The 16,919-nt window shown below is 43.9% G+C and overlaps 1 protein-coding gene across 2 annotated transcripts in view; it reads right to left on the bottom strand.

Annotated features, from left to right (window-relative positions):
* Window positions 1–317: 317 nt before the first annotated feature.
* The window catches only part of UVRAG (UV radiation resistance associated), a 167,596-nt gene continuing 150,994 nt past the window's right edge, over window positions 318–16,919 (bottom strand). For both annotated transcript variants that reach the window (XM_030557621.1, XM_030557631.1), the window contains one exon: window positions 318–4,129. In XM_030557621.1, coding sequence (XP_030413481.1) covers window positions 3,427–4,129 — 703 coding nt within the window. In that variant the 3' untranslated portion in view covers window positions 318–3,426. The remainder of the gene's footprint in view (window positions 4,130–16,919) is intronic.

The raw sequence follows: 16,919 nt of genomic DNA, 5'->3' as shown, positions 1-16,919 counted from the left end.
CCAGAAAGCACACAATGAGATGTGGCTCTGTTATTCCAGCTGTGTAGCATCTCTTTGAGAGGAGGGTGAAAAAGTGATGCAGTGCCATCTTGTAAAATAAAATTCAGATCAAATGAGACAAGATGATGTTTTCTTAAACTAAACCTGCTTTCAGATTATTCATATTCAATATATTATTCATACATGGGGCTGAGGAATTGAAAGCCAAGAAATTTTATTGAGCAAGAACATTGGATTCAAATGTCACCCCAACATGCAATTTGAAGCAATGTGCAGATTAAAATAGTCATCTAGTAAAGAAACCACACACTTAACTCTTCAGATAAATACTAACCAAATTTATTTTATAAATACAGATGCAGAGATTTTTTTGCAATTACCAATGGAACTTTAACATGCCATTTATTATGGGATATTTTATTTTGTTTTAGTTATTTAAAGTACCTGGCTAGGCAAGGATAAGCCAACACACTTATGCTTGCTATAAAAATAGAGCTGGACACAAATCTTCCAAAACTAATAATCTGAGAAATCTTAGGAATTTCTAGTGGGGGAAGAAAATGCAATGAAACATTTTCAGTTGAAAACGCTTGCAGACTTAACAGTGTGTCTGCTGTGCAGAAACTAAAAGGCTCTTGGCAACTAAAATGCACAGTGATATATCATCCGAATATTTACAGTTTACCTCCATTCCCCCTCACCCCAAGATTTTTTTTTAATTCAGTAATTTACAAGGCAAACTGTAAAAAAGCCACGTGGTGGCGGCTCGCGCAATATGTTTGCCTTATAATGGCAAAAATAAATTTGTCAATGCTTTGATTAGCCCCAAGACACTATTTTAGGTAGAACGTTATAAAACGCTGCCAAGAAACGTGGTGGCAATTTAAGGTGTGGGTGTGCTGAAAGGATTCATTATTGAAGAAAGTGGGTAAAGCAAACTTGTGCAACAAACATGCAGACTCAAGAATAGCTGTACTGTGACATAAGCATTATAATTACAGGGGTCAATAGTGGTTCATTAGAAGAGTTTTATAAACTCCAGAAACACTGGGTTAAAGAGCAACAGAGCAACACAACACAACACAACATGTGGGAAGACAACTACTGGGCTTCATTTGGTTGTGTGGAACCTGAGATAATCATTTGAAAATAACGCAAAACGTATTTAAAGTCACACTGATGTTCTATGAACCCCATTTAATACATTGTCCAATTGCTTTGAGTCAAATGGTGCCTGTGTAAGGGATATAATTTTACAATTCTTCTTTGGGTAGATTTAGAGACACCACAGCACAGGCTACATTGTACTCCCAAATATAATGACTTTCCTCATGCATGTACTGTATGTATCAGTAGAAGTGCTCCACCCTCAAATGTGCAGGAATGACTCCTATTGCCACTGGTGCTCAGACTCAAGGTTGTAGGTAGTTCTGCTACATTTCTCTCTGCTAGCAGAAGAGAGGAAGAAGGTAAGATGAAGTCATGAGCACGAAGCATCCCACCACTTTGTTCTCATCTGAAGCACAGAGACTTCAATGGGAATTCTGTGCATTCAAATTTGGCTCTCATTATGCTGTCCATAGGGTTTAGTAAAAAAATATTTTAAGTTTTCCCCACGCATAGTAATAGTGCTTTAAAACAGCTGTTCGTTACCCTATGGAAATACACACTTTTTTTGGAATGCAAAGGAATTTTTCATGATGTTAGAACTGAAGCACCATCTTCCAGGGCCGATGGGGCCCAATTCTACAAGGTTCTTAAGCATGTGCTCAACTTTAGGCATTTGAGTAGTCCCACTGAGTTAAACAGAATATGTTCATGCTTGATGTTAGACACGTGCTTAATACCTTGGCCTTAATTTCTGAATGCCTGTTTTTAATGTTTCTTGCAATATCCTAAAAGTAGATAAATGCTGTAGAAAGGCTAGGTTAACTACTGCAGTTATAAACAAGCTTTTGAAATTTTTAATGAAAATATAAATAGGATTTCAATATAATCATTAAGGTGCTACATAGAAAATGCAGCTACTAGACTGCAACTATGTATATACTGTATCTCACACTCAATGCATTGGTTTGTCAACCTACAATGTTTAGATTACACATATCCACAGTTCAAATTAATTTAGGTTAACCTTATGGTGAAGTTAGAAAGTAACAGACTTGCTTACTGGTTCAAGAGAAAGGCTAAAGTGGGAAAGAAAAATCAGGCATAATGAAGTAAATTAAACTTTTATTCTGCTATATATATATATTGATATTTGTGAGCTCACAACTGAGCCCAAATTCTTGGGTATACAATATAGAAAGCAAGAGCAATGAAATCCGAATTCAGACAAATACCAGGAAATCACGAGCAGGTTGCAAAATCTGTTTTTCCATTAGTGCAGTTGTAAACACGCGCCAGTGGTAAACTACCTATCTACAATCAAACTGCATAACTGGTCCAATGTACTGATTGCACATAGTCTGGACTACTTGACAGTGTCCATGAAATCCAACACAGCACCTTGATGTCTGAAAGCAAGACATCTCATACTACAAACCATAGGTGGAACGTGCTAATAGAATGCATTTTTAGGCTTTTGCCTGTGGTGTAATAGCTCTATTTTAATCCTAAACCAGAAGTGGGGCAGTGTCCATTGGTTAGATTAACAGATGACTGTTGAAGGCTAGTTAAGTTAATTAGCCCTCAAGGTTTCCATCTGGAAACTTTGCCTGCTGGTAGTAGCAGTGAGTGTAGGAGGGGAGTGAATTGGTGTGAGTATCGTTTACGTGGGCAGAGAAACTGCGTGAATCTCATTTAGATGCTTATAAAAAGATGCATGTTTCTCTGGTATGTTTATACCAGGCTTTAAAGAACAGAAAACCCCTCGGTGCAATCTTAAAATTTTAAGGATTGCAAAATTCAACTGAATAAGACGCTGTTCAAAAGTAGCAAGTTCATGGTATTTCTGTAACACTGACTACACTGCTCAAGAGAAACTGTATATCGGAGAAGGTAAAAATATAATGACTGCTGGTCTTACCATAGATATATTTTTAAATTAACTTTTTCCCCTCAAAAGATGAAAATAAAATAAAACTAAATAATAACATAAACAGACAAAGATTCATACAAGGGCCTGATTGGCACTAAAATCTCTTTCAAAGAAAGTATTTAGAACGGACTCTGGTACCTGAAAAACAGCTTATAAATACCAGACAAAGAAAGGACTGGAAGCAGAGTCAAAGTTTACCTGGACAGTGAATATACCATGATCCTGTGTTATCACTCTCAGTTACAAAGTTCATTTTCCAACACGAATGGAATAGCTTTAATCATTTTTCCATAATTAACACAAAGGGATTATAAGTGCAACTTTATCTTCATTTCAGATCGCTGATACCACCGTGGTACTGTTCACTACCGAATTCCTGTTGAAGCTTACTTGTCCGAACTTTTGCGTGGCCTGCGAAAGCTGGACATGTTTTCATTCAGTGCATAGATCCTTCGGGAGAACTCCTCAAACTCCCCTAGAACTTGATCATCACATTCCACTGCCACAGCATGGTCCACCGGGATGCAGTTAAAGGCTTCTAGCTGATCTCCGGTGCTGAATCCTGTTGCTTCCATCCCAATTATTTCCTCTGCTTGCTCAACAGTGCAACAAAGATCAGTGCTGAGAGGAGGATGGAACTCGCATGGCTGCTCGCTGCTTGCACTGCCAGTGCATTCACTAGGCAGAAATGTTCCATTTATTGCACTAGTATGTCCCAGGAAAGACTCCTGCAGGTCTTGGACATTATTCAGACTCCCATTTTCTGCATTTAAACTGTCACACAAATCCTCTCCTTTTTTGTTGGTTTCTTTTGAGAAGTCTATGGAGGTATCTAAGGATGAGGCTAACGATCCAGATTTTTTATCCGACTCTTCTACAGGGGCTGCAATGGCAACAGGCTGTGCTAATGCAGAGTTATAACTAGGAGGGAGGGTTTTGTACTGCAGTCTTTCATTCTCTGAGCTGGCCCGTTTCCGGTGCCCCTTATCTGGGGAAGGAGGCCCAGTAGATAGGCCAACATCTAAGCCCCCGAAGGTAGAACTTTGTCTCTTTGGAACTGGAATTGCACTAGAAATATGATGCCGATCACTATAAAAAAAGATAAAAAATGACAAAATCATCATCCATGTGTGATCACAGCACAAAAGGTTATAGCCAGAAGAGCATCAGTTAAGGAGCATGACAAACTAATTACTACTGAGCTCGGACAACCTATTACTTGAGGACTCCTAGCGCAAAGCCAGCAAGTTTGGTCCTGGAGTGCTGGCACTCAAAATTTATCACTTACCGCTGTACACTGTAGAAGCTATCCCAAGTTACAACTTCACTGACAAAACTACAAGCTCAGCTGGGGTGTATGTAGAAAACTTCCATTGTCTAAAAGTCAACCAACCAAGAAACTATCATGTTACATTGATTCATACAGTTACCTTAATGTAAAGTTTTCATTCTCATCATGAAGTCCTCCAATAAGCAACCACCGCAGTTGCAAGCACTGTATTTCAAGGAGAAGCTCCCAAAAGCATGGCCTATTGCAAGATTTCAGGAGATATTGCACAGGATCTTGAATGTTATAAAAATTAACTTGTGCTAGCAGTATAAGGGCTTGTAAACACTACACAGAAACTATGGCCATCAGAACTCTAAGTAATGCTGTTGCGAGAAAAAAGCCAGCATCACTTCCTGACCAGCAGAGACAGAAAAGAGTAGCAGTGAGCCAGACTGTGGATTAAAATCCGTTTACATGTTACTCCACTCCACAGTAAGTTTTTGAAAAGTGATTTGTAAAATACTTCAAATGCTTCAGTTATCTGTATTTTTTACATCAAATGAACACCAGCAACACAGCCTTCACAAGCAAATTCATGACAGCAAAAAACAAATATGGTGGTGGTTAATGGTGGGAATGCTGCCCATGAGGAATTTGAAGTCAGCGGCTCAGTTCATATTTGTTGGCAAAAAGCCATTATTTGGTAAACTGTTTGATTACTAAAGCTCTTGGTATATACAGAACACATTTCAATTCCAGGTAACCAATTCCAATACAGCCATTACCAATCCCCTGAACAACTCAATCCCCTAACATTGTTGGCACATGTGGCCTCCAAAAATCAGTCGAGTTTGAACAATACTCCCCTTTCCACTCAAGGGCTTATGCGTTTTTTTTATTTCCATGCTTACTGTGCAGAGTACACACAGCACTGTTCACTCAAACTCAAGTTGCTTTACAAAGAAAAGAAAGAATTCCAGCCTGGGGAAAATGTGGCATGGGGAGAGAAATTACTTGTCCAAAGTCATAAAGAGAGAGGCATGACAGAGCTGGGAACAAAATCCATGTTTCCCAGTTCCCAGGCCAGTGCCTTATCTTTGGACCTCAATGCTGCTTCGGGCCTCCCTTACTGCAAGCTTTTTTTGAACACACTTTTCATTAAGTTTCCATTTATAAATTGTTTACAAATTGTTAATAAATGATTAATAGATGTTATAAACATCTTAGAGAGTAGCATGAGCTCTAGAGGGTTTCAGCACACCAGGGGATGGCGTTATAGATGATCATAAGCAACCCCTCCTGACCTGTTGGACTCCAACGATTAGCTATTAGTTAAAACAGCAACCATTTAACAGCCCTTTATATTATCGATTTGTAAATGGAACCTTCACACATAGTGCAACCCTTTTTAAAAAAAACTGTGTGCCGAAGACTGCAATCAGGCTGTATGTTTTAGTCAAGTGTACAAGGAGTAGTCTGCTCCACTTTTTTTTTTTTAAAAAACCACCAAACACTCAGCACTAAAGTATAAGATACTAGGTTCCTCAAATCCTAACAAAAAGTCTTCCTTTCCTTCATTTCCTCTGGGTTTGGTAAGCCTTCCCTGTGAGCCTTAGCCTGAGAAACAAAGAAACACAGGGGAAGAACTGACTGCTATGTTTTCAGGAAGTTTCATGCTACCCATTAAAAAAAATATGGTCAAATAGCTTTTATATAAAGAATTTTGCTCTGCACGAAGCTATAACATGTTTTATGGTTAAGTTACATATCTTAGAGATTTACTCTGAGCCCTGAGGGTTTATGAAGACTCACAAGGCCAGACCACATTTCTTAAAGCATTCCTTGGCAAATTGTTTGGAGCCGAAGGAAAGGGGCATGTCGTTCTGAAGTTGTTTATGTGAAGTAATATTCTCATCTCATAAATAAATAGCTATAAAAGACAGTCACATCTGACTGCTCATTCATTGTTTAACTGAAAGGTTCTGTCTGGTCATTTAATCAATAGCAGCTACTTTTTAGTATAAACTGACTGCTTATGCATTGATAAATGAGACAATACTGTCTGCCTGTTTCTAGATATACTGGATAACTACATGGTAGAACAAATTATTTCCTTCATGCATCTGGTGAATGGTCCCTTCTTAATAAGAAGTTGCATCCTTTGCCCAACAGATCTAGTAGCACACATGACTTGATCTGACTGAGTGGGGGGAGTTTGAACTCTGAATGTTGGCTGCCCAGTGATGGGCTGAGCAGAAAGGAACCAATGCCCCATCTGAAGTGGGCAGAGCACAGGGGAATAGACTTTCCTAGTCTGCTGCCCCTGCCATGGGCGTTGCTGGAAGAGGCCCATCTGCCTGTTGGGAGGAAGAGGTAGGCAGAGCCTGGTCTTCTCAAATCAGTCTTGGTGGTGAACGAGAAAGCGTCACAATTGCAGCACCATTTGCCTAGTGAAGCAGAAATTTGGGTACAGCTACACTTGTGGCACTTTGTCATCTGGTTGCCCTATGAGAAGCCTATAGCATTTGTCTTCAGCAGAGTCAGAGGCTGAACAGAAGAAAATGCAGGAGCCAGTCTGTACAGGGAACTCAGTCAGCTGCGTGGGGAGAAGAGACATGGAAGGCAGCGATTTGTCACTTAGTCTAACAGTTCAAACTGCAGAAAGAAACTCATCAGTCCAGACCATCAAAAGCATAGGGGCAGGACCAAGAATATGTGCACCATTGTTATTTAAACAGCCCAAGAGTGTGTCATGTGACTCACTGCACATGGTTTATAATCTCACTTCACAAGGGGGCAAAAAATCCTAGGAACAATATTCCAAAATTACTTTGTGGAGTCTGGATGAAGACAGAGTGACCATTGTGTAGAATGGGCTTCTCATGTCTTGAACGATTTGATGTCTGCCTTCTCCATCACTAAATATATACACAATCTGTTTTAAATGGTCATGTTTTAAAAAAACATGCCAGAGAAGGTGGGGGGGGGGAATCATTCACATGCAGCCCAGCACTAATCCTCTTTCAACCTCAAGAGCAAATCTTATTTCCCCCTTCCCACAAAAAAGTGGGCCACTCCATGAATTGATTCCAACATTAATTTCTTCTGTACAGTTCAAAGATGAAATCATTCTCCTTGGGTTCTATAACAACGTCAGGGGTCAATAGTCAAACAAGAACCTCTTCCTGCTAGTTGGAACCCCAGGAGAACCACATTGTCCAAAGAAGGGGAAAAAAATACTGCTTCAGACCAAAAAGAGCTAGACCAGTAATTGTGGAACTAAGCCAAAATAGTCAAATAAAATAAGGCATGCCTTACAGCAGAAGGAAAAAACACTGCGAGATAGCGCATATATTTTAGAAAATGTGTTTGTGCTAGGACACAATGATGGCAGCTGCATAAACAGACATGCCACATTAACTATATTGCAGACATATATATAGTGAATAAAGGGTCAGAAACAAGTTTAATAAAACCAGAGAAAGTTTTTTGGGTTTGTTCTCTTTTAAACCATGGAACACATTTATAAGACAAGACTTTTTAACTGACGTGATAAAAAAGTTTGTTCATCGGCAAAAATAAAGAACTTCCTTTCCTTGCAAATAGGTCAAGTGTGCAGATAGAGATGTACACTAAATGATCCTAACAGTATAATGCAGCAGCAATGCAAAATTTCTCATGATTACAAAGTTACGTCTCATTTCTTTAGAATTTGAGTATGCACAGGCTGCTGTAGCTTCTCCAGGTCTACAGGAAAGTCACGTCGGGCCGTATTTCTTTAACAGTAAACAGAAGAACTAATGCACTGTATTGGAACACTTACTATACTGAAAATTATGGGAGGGGCTATAGTACATAAAATGATATAGTCCCTCCTCCTCAACAGCTTACAATTTAAGACCTTGATCCTGCAACCAGATTAATCAAGGCAGAATCTTAAGCCACTCCGCTAAAACCAATGGGAATCTACCTATATTAATCTGATTGTAGGAGCAGGTCTAACTTCAGATATGACAAAAATCAGAGCTGGGAATTTGGGCGAGGAGTGACAGAGAATTGCTAAGTTATTTGGCACTCGCTACTGTTCACCACACTAAAACATAGTGTAAATAAAATAGGTCTTACATTTAGGAGACTTTACAGATATTAAATTGCTCTAAGCAGGAAATCAACTTGATCATTCTGCCGCAGGGCATTCATCCCACTTGGAGTTAGCAGAACAATGAAAAAAGGACTAAGTGTATTGCTGTTCTAGGAACATGAGGTGCATCAAGGAGGGTGGTGGAAGAAGGATCAATGAACTGTATCCACAAAATGATGGTCAGAGTGGAGACTGGGGACAAACAGTATAATAAACTGCAGCTACAAGCCAGGTGTTTCAATTGCAAACTCCTTGGGGCAGGGCTGTGTTCTTACACTTCTGGTTCAATAATTAAAATCAAGGTACTATACTTCCCTATTCTGCACTGGATTCAGACTGGCCATAGGCTAAATGAAATGTACAAATTTAGGGAATATACAGGAGCAAATAGCTAAATAAAACAAATAGGACAATTGGGGCCACATATCCACAACTAAAATAATTAAACTTACAAAAAGATGTTGGAAAAATACCATGTGAGTATTCTCACTGCAACAAATTTAGGACAAATTCATCCCTGGTGTAATTCTACTGAAGTCAAGGATTAATTTGCCCCCTTTTTCTTAATAAAGACCGATCAGAGCTCATGTACTTATATTTTCCTTTTCTCTAGTATCGTATTATATTACCCCAGTCACACCAATGGCTTAGCATTTTTTTTTTAACTTTGCAATGGTTAGAACAATCACAGCTTAGAGAAAGCACAAGAACTTGAAGGTTGATTCTTTTCTACAACCTTAAAGATGTATTGGCATCTAGAGATGAGTATATTCAAGTTACTGCCTACAAAATCAGTACAAATGAAGTGTGATAGTGATAGATTGTCAGTATACGCCTTCCCTTAACTGGATGGTGTGACTTATGGTCTTCCATTCTAAGCCTTCAAATATTTCCCCATGGATGGCAAACGATATCTAACTAGATTGTGGATTTTAGACAAACAGTGGGTTACTTAGTTTTGCAGTTGATTAAGTAACGTTCTCAGTTAGCAAGCTAAAGCTAATTGGCAGAGGACTTTTTTAAGTTACTTCAGAAGATGTTAAATTAGTTTATCTAGCAACTATGGAGATTGATGTCTATCTACCCAATTGGTGGCAGTGCAAGACTTCCCAGGCTGCCCTGCTAAGGTACAACCCTAATGAAAACTGTTTCTATGGTCAAGTTAGTTCAGCTTCCAATCCCAATTACTTAGCTCATCTTCTGAGACTGTAAATAGATGTGGACCCCAGTCCACTAGGAATGGTCTGAGACCAGAGAAGTAAATGAAATGATTTGGTAAATTGCCATCAGACCATTACGACTTTCAGCCATCAACTTGGACCAGACTGGAGTCAGTGACCTATGGGGCAAAATGTAATGCTAGTATGCAGTGGAATTTATAAATAAAAATTGGGAAAACTGACACAAATTTACTGAGAATTATAGATAGGCATATTACATCAGTGACAGAATCTGAATGTTCCAATTGTGTCCGGATTTCAAAAAGTCAAATAATAATAAGCCTTTAAGCCTTAAAACATACACAAAGTTACTTCACTAGCAGCCCAAAATAAAGCGGTTATCTGGGGCACCACTACTGTTTCCCTTAAAGTCTGTTTAGGGTTCTCTCTCTTCACCGATTGCTGGTAATACCTTCTGATACTCTCAGAAGCACCTATTGTGCCAGAGACAGGAATTCTGCTGTGCAGCAATTTGGGAGTTCAGAGAGATTTCTTAAAAATCAACAATATTTCAAGTATTTTCTTTTTTTTTTTTTTACGGTCAAGAGATGTGAATTGTGATCTGTTCACAACTTTCTTTTAAAAAAAGTTCTTTCAAACAGATTCACTTGTGATTATTTATTCTGTCTGTAGCAGGCTCTGAAACGATAATGTATTATGAAAGACAGAATACAATTCATAGTCTCAAGTATGTATGTATGTATCTTTCCCTCCCTACAAAATGTTTCCTCTGAGGAACATTACTAGATCACAGCTGGTCAAAATACTAAATCTTGATTATCTGGCCAGAAGCCAAGATCCACAGCTACGCTCTACGGTATGAGAATAGTTTAAAAAAACTTAAACATCATTTGATTTTTTTGTTGTTGTTGCAAACTATGACCTCATGGTAATAAGAATGCTAACTGAAGGTGTTTAAGTTGGTTTATAGCCATTTGAAATGTTTGAAACTCCAGGCACAGCTCTAAGCCAATATCATGTCAACTGTGTGAAAAAGCAATAATAGTTTCTCACCTTCTTAAAGATTACTGCTTAAATAATGCACAATAATGACAGGGCTGCAAAAGGTGCAAAAAGAAGGCTGCCAATATGAAGTTAAGGTGAAATAGTGTCTTTTTTGGCAGCTAAGAAATTCTGACAATTTTTTTTAAACTTCATAAATTAAGCTACCAGAGTTTTCTAAACTCAATAACTTCAGTTTTACTTTTCTCCTTGAATCAGGCAGTATGAAAAAAAAAGCAATCTTTAAGTAGAAATGGTTACCAATAGGTTCTGTAACTGCCGTTCTTTGAGATGTGTTGCAGACATCCATTCCACTTCAGGCGTGTAAGTGCCCCAGGCACAGTTAGAGATTTCTCCCTCAACGGTACCTATTGAGATGGTTCATAAGTCTTCTGCTGTATTGTGCTGCTACATGTCAGTATAAAGGGCAGAGCTGCTACCACTCTTCCTCAGTTCCTTCTCACCAGACTCCGATAAAGAGGCAAAGGAGAATGGGTTTTGAAATGGACGTGTGCAACATACCTTGAAAAACAAGAGTTATGGAACAGATTAGTAACAGTCTTCAAGTGATTGCACATGTCCATTCCAGTTCAGGGGACTCACGAAGAGCTGGATCTGCAGGTGGAATTGGAGCCTACCTAAATAAAGATTGAAGGACTAGAGGTTCTCCGTGGTGTCATCTCCAGACTGTTGAGAGATGACATAATGTGAGGCCAAGGTATGCACTGAGGACCAATTTGCTACTTTTCAAATGTTCAGAATAGGTACTTGGGCCAGAAAGCCTGTAGAGGCTGCATGTATCCTCACTGAATGTGCTAAGACATTATTCGGGGGGGTTACATTGTTGTAATACAAACAGATAACAGTTGTAGTACAAACAGATATAACAGGAGATCCAGGACAAGATTCTTTGAGCAGAGACTGGACAGCACTTCAGTGTGTGGCAATTACAGATTATATGAAGATGACCCAAAGGGTTTAGTCTTGTTCAAGTAAAGTGCCAATGGTCTCTAATCTCCCATTCTAGAATGTGTGAAGTTCTTCATCCTTATGAGGATGAGGCTTAGGGAAGAAAGTTGGGTTAATAAATAGCCTGATTAATATGGAGGTGAGACACCAACTTGGAAAGGAAGTTTGGATGAAGGTGTAGGTACATCTTGTCCTTGTAGAAGGCAGTATACAGAGGTTTAAACACTAGAGCTCATAATTCACCTACTCTCCCAGCTGATATAATTATCACCCAAAAAAGACAGTTATCTTTTCCATAACTGGTGTTCGAGATGTGTTGTTCACATCTATTCCACAATAGCTATGCATGCTCGCCACGTGCACCAGTGCCGGAAGTTCTTCCCCTAGCAGTACCTGTAGAGGAGCACCCCAGCGACCCCTGGAGTGGCACCTCCATGGTGTGGTATAAGGGGTGCTGCACGCTCCCCCCACCCTCTGTTCCTTCTTGTCAGACAACTCTGATGGGGGGACGGAAGGTGGGATGTGGAATAGACATGAGCAACACATCTCAAAGAACACCAGTGATTGCTTCGAGTGATTGCTCATGTGTATTCCACAACAGGTGATTCCAAGCTATATCTGTTGGAGGTGGGTAGGAGTTCACAAATTCTTGGGACGGAGCACAGTCCTGCTGAACCCGGCGTCATTCCTCGTTTGGGAGACGATCACATAGTGCGAGGTGAATGTGTGAACTGAAGACCACGTGGCAGCCCTACAAGTGTCCTGAATGGGATCGTGGGCCAAAAAGGCAGCCGATGAGGCCTATGCCCTAGTTGAGCGCGCCTTCACAATTGGTGGCGGAGAGATTCCCGCCAGGTCATAATAGGTATGGATGCATCAAGTGATCCAGCTGGAGAGCCACTGAGTGGAGATCGGCCGACCTTTCATGCGCTCGGCCAAGGTGATGAACAGTTGTGAGGACTTTCTGAATGGCTTAGTCCGCTCAGGTAGAAAGTCAGAGCCCGTCTCACATCCAGTATGTGGAGATGGTGCTCCTCCCTGGACACTTGGGGCACAGGACCGGTAGAAAAATGTCCTGACCCATGTGATAGGAAGAGACCTACTTTGGGAGGAGCAAAGGATGTGGGCAGAGCTGGACCTTATCCTTATGAAACACCATGTACAGAGGCTTGGTGGTCAGGGCCCTGAGCTCCGAGACCTGCCTAGTTGATGTGATTGCAACCAGGAAGGCTACCTTCCACAAGAGGTTCAGTGACTAGGAGCACATGGCTGGTGGCTCAAATGGGGGCCCCCGTGAGATGGGCCAACACCAGGTTTAGGTCCCACTGTGGGAATGAGGACTTAACATACGGGAAGAGATGATCCAAGGAATCAGCCAGTCACAACATGGGAGAATATCGTGTGGCTCTGCACCAGTAGATGGAAGGCCAAAATGGCCACGAGGTGCACCTTGACTGATGGGGGTCTAAGGTGGAGGAGGTAGTCCAGAATAAGATGGATCAGGCCAGCCATCAGGGAAATGCCCCACTCATCCACCCATCTGGAAAACCAAGACCATTTTGCCAAGAAGGCTCAGCATATGGAGGGCTGCCTGCTTTCTAGGATGATGTGCTGAACCCCTTCTGTCCTTTCCTCCCTATGTAACCACTGAGCAGCCACGTCATGAGGTGGAGTGCCGCTAGGTTGGGGTGGAGGCAGCGGCCTTGGACCTGGGAGATCTGGTCCAGGTGGTACAGCAACGACCACAGTGGGGCAACTGCCAGGCCCGTGAAGGTCCCATACCAATGCTGCCTGAGCCATGCTGGGGCAATTAGAAGGACCCAGGCCTTGTCCGTCTTTATCTTTTCCAGGACCTTGCCGATCAGCAGGAATGGGGGCGAGGCGCAGAAAAACTGATCTGATCAGGACAGGAGGAAGGCATCAGAGATAGAGCCCTGTCCTAGCCCCACCCGGAGCAGAACCGGGGACACCGAAAGTTCTCCTGAGTCATGAACAGGTCCACCTGGGGAATTCCTACACTTGGAGAGGTCTGTGCACCACCTTTGGGTGGTGAGACCACTTGTGCTCAAGCGATCCGCCTGCATGTTCTGGGCGCCTGGCAGATGATGTGGGCTATACAAAAATCACAGACCCTGACCACCCGGCCCTCCAGGGGCGAGTGGAAGGCCATGCAGGCCAGCCATACTGCCAAGCTCCTCGATGTTTATGTGGAGGGTCAGATCCTGATCCGACCACAGACCTTGGGTCTGGGCATTCCCCACAGAGGCCCCCCATCCCAGGTCCAACGCATCAGACACTATCTCCAGCAATGGGGCCCTGCCCCTGAACAGGACCCCTTAGAGCATGTTTCTCCGGGAAGAATACCAATGTAGGGAGGCGATCACTGGTTCGGGTACCATGAGGACTTTGTCCATCCTGTCGCTGGCCTGGGAGAACTCTGAGGCCAACAAGAGCTGGAGGGGCCTCATCCTGAGTCTGGCGTGACAGACCACATACGTGCACGTTGACATATGATCCAAGAGCTGGAGGCACGCTCTGGCTGTTGTCACCAGAAACCTTGTGACCATGTCGATGAGCCCTTTTAGGGTCTCGAACCTGTCCAGTAGGAGGGAGGTTCTGGCTGACAAGGCATCCAGGACCTCCCCGATGAACTCTATGCACTGAATCGGGACTAACGCGGATTTGGTGTTGTTTACCAACAGGCCCGAAGTGGTGCAAATGGACAGAAGGAGCACCCCGTGATCCCGCACCTGAGACCAGGAGCTGCCCTAGACCAACCAATCATCCAGAAAGGGGAAGATCTGGATCCTCAGTGCCTGAAGCAGAACGCTACCATTGACATACATTTTGTGAATACTCTGGAGGCAGTGGACAGACCAAACAGGAGGACTGTAAATTGGTAGTGTTCCTGCCCCACCACAAAATGGAGGAAGCATCCCTCGAATATATGAATGTGGAAGTATGTGTTCTGCAGATCAAGGGTGTCGTACCAGTCTCCGGGATCCAGGGAGGGGATGATGGAGGCCAGGGAGACCATGCAGAACTTGAGCTTCACCATGTATTGGTTCAGGCCTCACAGGTCTAAGATGGGCCTGAGCCCCCTTTTGGCCTTTGGGATAAGGAAGTAGCAGGAATAGTACCCCTTGCCTTTGAACTCCCCAGGTACCGCTTCCAGTGCTCCTAGGCCCAGGAGCCACCCCACCTCCTGCTCAAGCAGAGCCTCGTGCGAGGGGTCCCCCAGGAGCGATGGGGGTGGAGGGTGGTTGGGCATGGAGGAAGTCAACTGAAGGGTGTAGGCCCAGGAGATGGTGTTAAGGACCCATCAGTCCGAGGTTAGCTGTGACCACTCCGGGAGGAAAGCACACAACCGACTGGAGAAGGGAAGTTTTACTGAGAGTGGATCCCTGATGAGAACTGGCAGGCTGCCCCCAGGAGTCCCATCAAAACCGCCTTTTCTCTGCCTGCTTGCCCTTGGAGGACCCAGGGTGTGGGGCAGGCTGAGACTGCCTCTGTGGGCGCCTTGTATAGTCCCACAACTTCTTATAAGCGGTCTTGTATTTTGGGTGGCCTGAGCGAGAGTCTTCTGCGGCTTGAACTTAGGTTTAGCTGGAGCTAAAGCATAGAGACCCATGGTCTGGAGAGTAGCGTGGGAGTCTCAGGCCATGCTGCTTTGTAGCCGTTTGTTCCACAAACGGAACTTTGCCATCAAATGGGAGGTCCTGCAGGGAGGTCTGCGCCTCGTTGGACAGCTCAGAGCAGAAGCCATGATGCTCTTCTCATGGACACCGTGGAGGCCATAGACCGCACGGCTGTGTCCGCCGTATCTGAAGCTGCCTGCAGGGTTGCCCTGGCAGTCACTGTACCCTCCTCCACCAGCACTTTGAACTTCTTCCTGTCATGCTCCTGGAGGGAGTCCTCAAACTTGGGCAGGGAGCCCCACAGATTGAACTCACACTGGACCAGGAAAGCCAGCTGGTTCACCACCTGTAACTGGAAGCTCGAAGATGAATAAATTTTCCTTCCAAAAAAGAGTCCAGCCTCCGTGAATCTTTATTTTTCAGGGTAGGGGCTGGCCGGCCCTTTTGCTCCCTGTGGTTGGCCGACTCAACCACCAGGGAGTTAGGAGCAGGGTGGGTGTATAAGTACTCGCATCCCTTGGCAAGTACAAAACACTTACGTTCCGCTCTCTTAGAGATGGGGGCCAATGAGGCTGGGATTTGCCATGGGGCATTTGAAATTTTTGCCAGCCCTTCATGGAGAGGCAAGGCCACCCTGCCCGGTGCCAAGGACGACAGCACATTAAACAGGGAGTCCAAGGGTTCCTCCATCTCCTGTTTGGAGATGGAGGCTTGATGCCACCCTTTAAGAGTTCTTGGTGGGCCCAAAAGTCTCCTGCAGGACGGAGGGAGGCGGGGCAGTAATCGTCTCATCCAGGGAGGGCGAGGAGGCTGGCACAGTACTTTGAGTGTCCACTGGCACCAGAAGGTCCATTACCTGGTCGGTCTCCAGGCACGGTGCCGAGGATGTACGACCCACTGACTCCTTCCTGAGAAGTCTGGAGAGGCCGATGGTCCCTCTGAGGCTTTGGCCACCGAGCGAGTCCACGCCAGGGACCGCGTCAGGGGCCACGGTGTCCACTGGTACCACTGGGGCAGTCACTGCACAAGCTGTAGCACCAGCGGAGCCGGTTGTTCGGCCTGGCCCATCAATGGACTACGAAAGGAGGCCAGACTGACATATGACATGACATTGTCTCTGGACTGGGAGGAGCGGTGGTGCCAGGAGCGATGACGACCACAGCACTGCAATCCTGATGTGGAGGACTGGTACCATCAGGAACAGCTGCTCTGCGATTGGCTCCGATGGGTGGACCCGCGACGGGATCCTGGAGCAGGATGCCAAACAGGAACGACATTGATGTCTGTGCCATGACCAGCTGTGATAACCCCTCTGAGATGAGGACCTTTGGTGACGTCTGCCTCCATCCCGTTGGTGTTTGCTCCTCAAGGCGGAGCGGTGCTGAGAGTCTCGGTCAGACGGAACCCAGCCAGACAGCCTGGTGGGCGTTGAGGGTGATTCACGTGAACTTTGCCCTGAATGGTCTCTGGGCAGTGAAAGGCATTGGGAACATTCCCTTGACCAAGACTGGTACCAATCCGGGGGCGACTGCAGAGATTCCAGCAGCAGCTTGCCTCTGGAGTGCGGGGCTGACATCAGCAGTGCTCCTGGTACCAGCATGGACATAACATCCTGGGCCACCTGAAGGGCTTCCAGCAT

Source organism: Gopherus evgoodei, chromosome 1, assembly GCF_007399415.2.
Source record: "Gopherus evgoodei ecotype Sinaloan lineage chromosome 1, rGopEvg1_v1.p, whole genome shotgun sequence".
Taxonomy (NCBI): Eukaryota; Metazoa; Chordata; order Testudines; family Testudinidae; genus Gopherus; species Gopherus evgoodei.
This window is presented reverse-complemented; position numbering and strand designations above follow the sequence as displayed.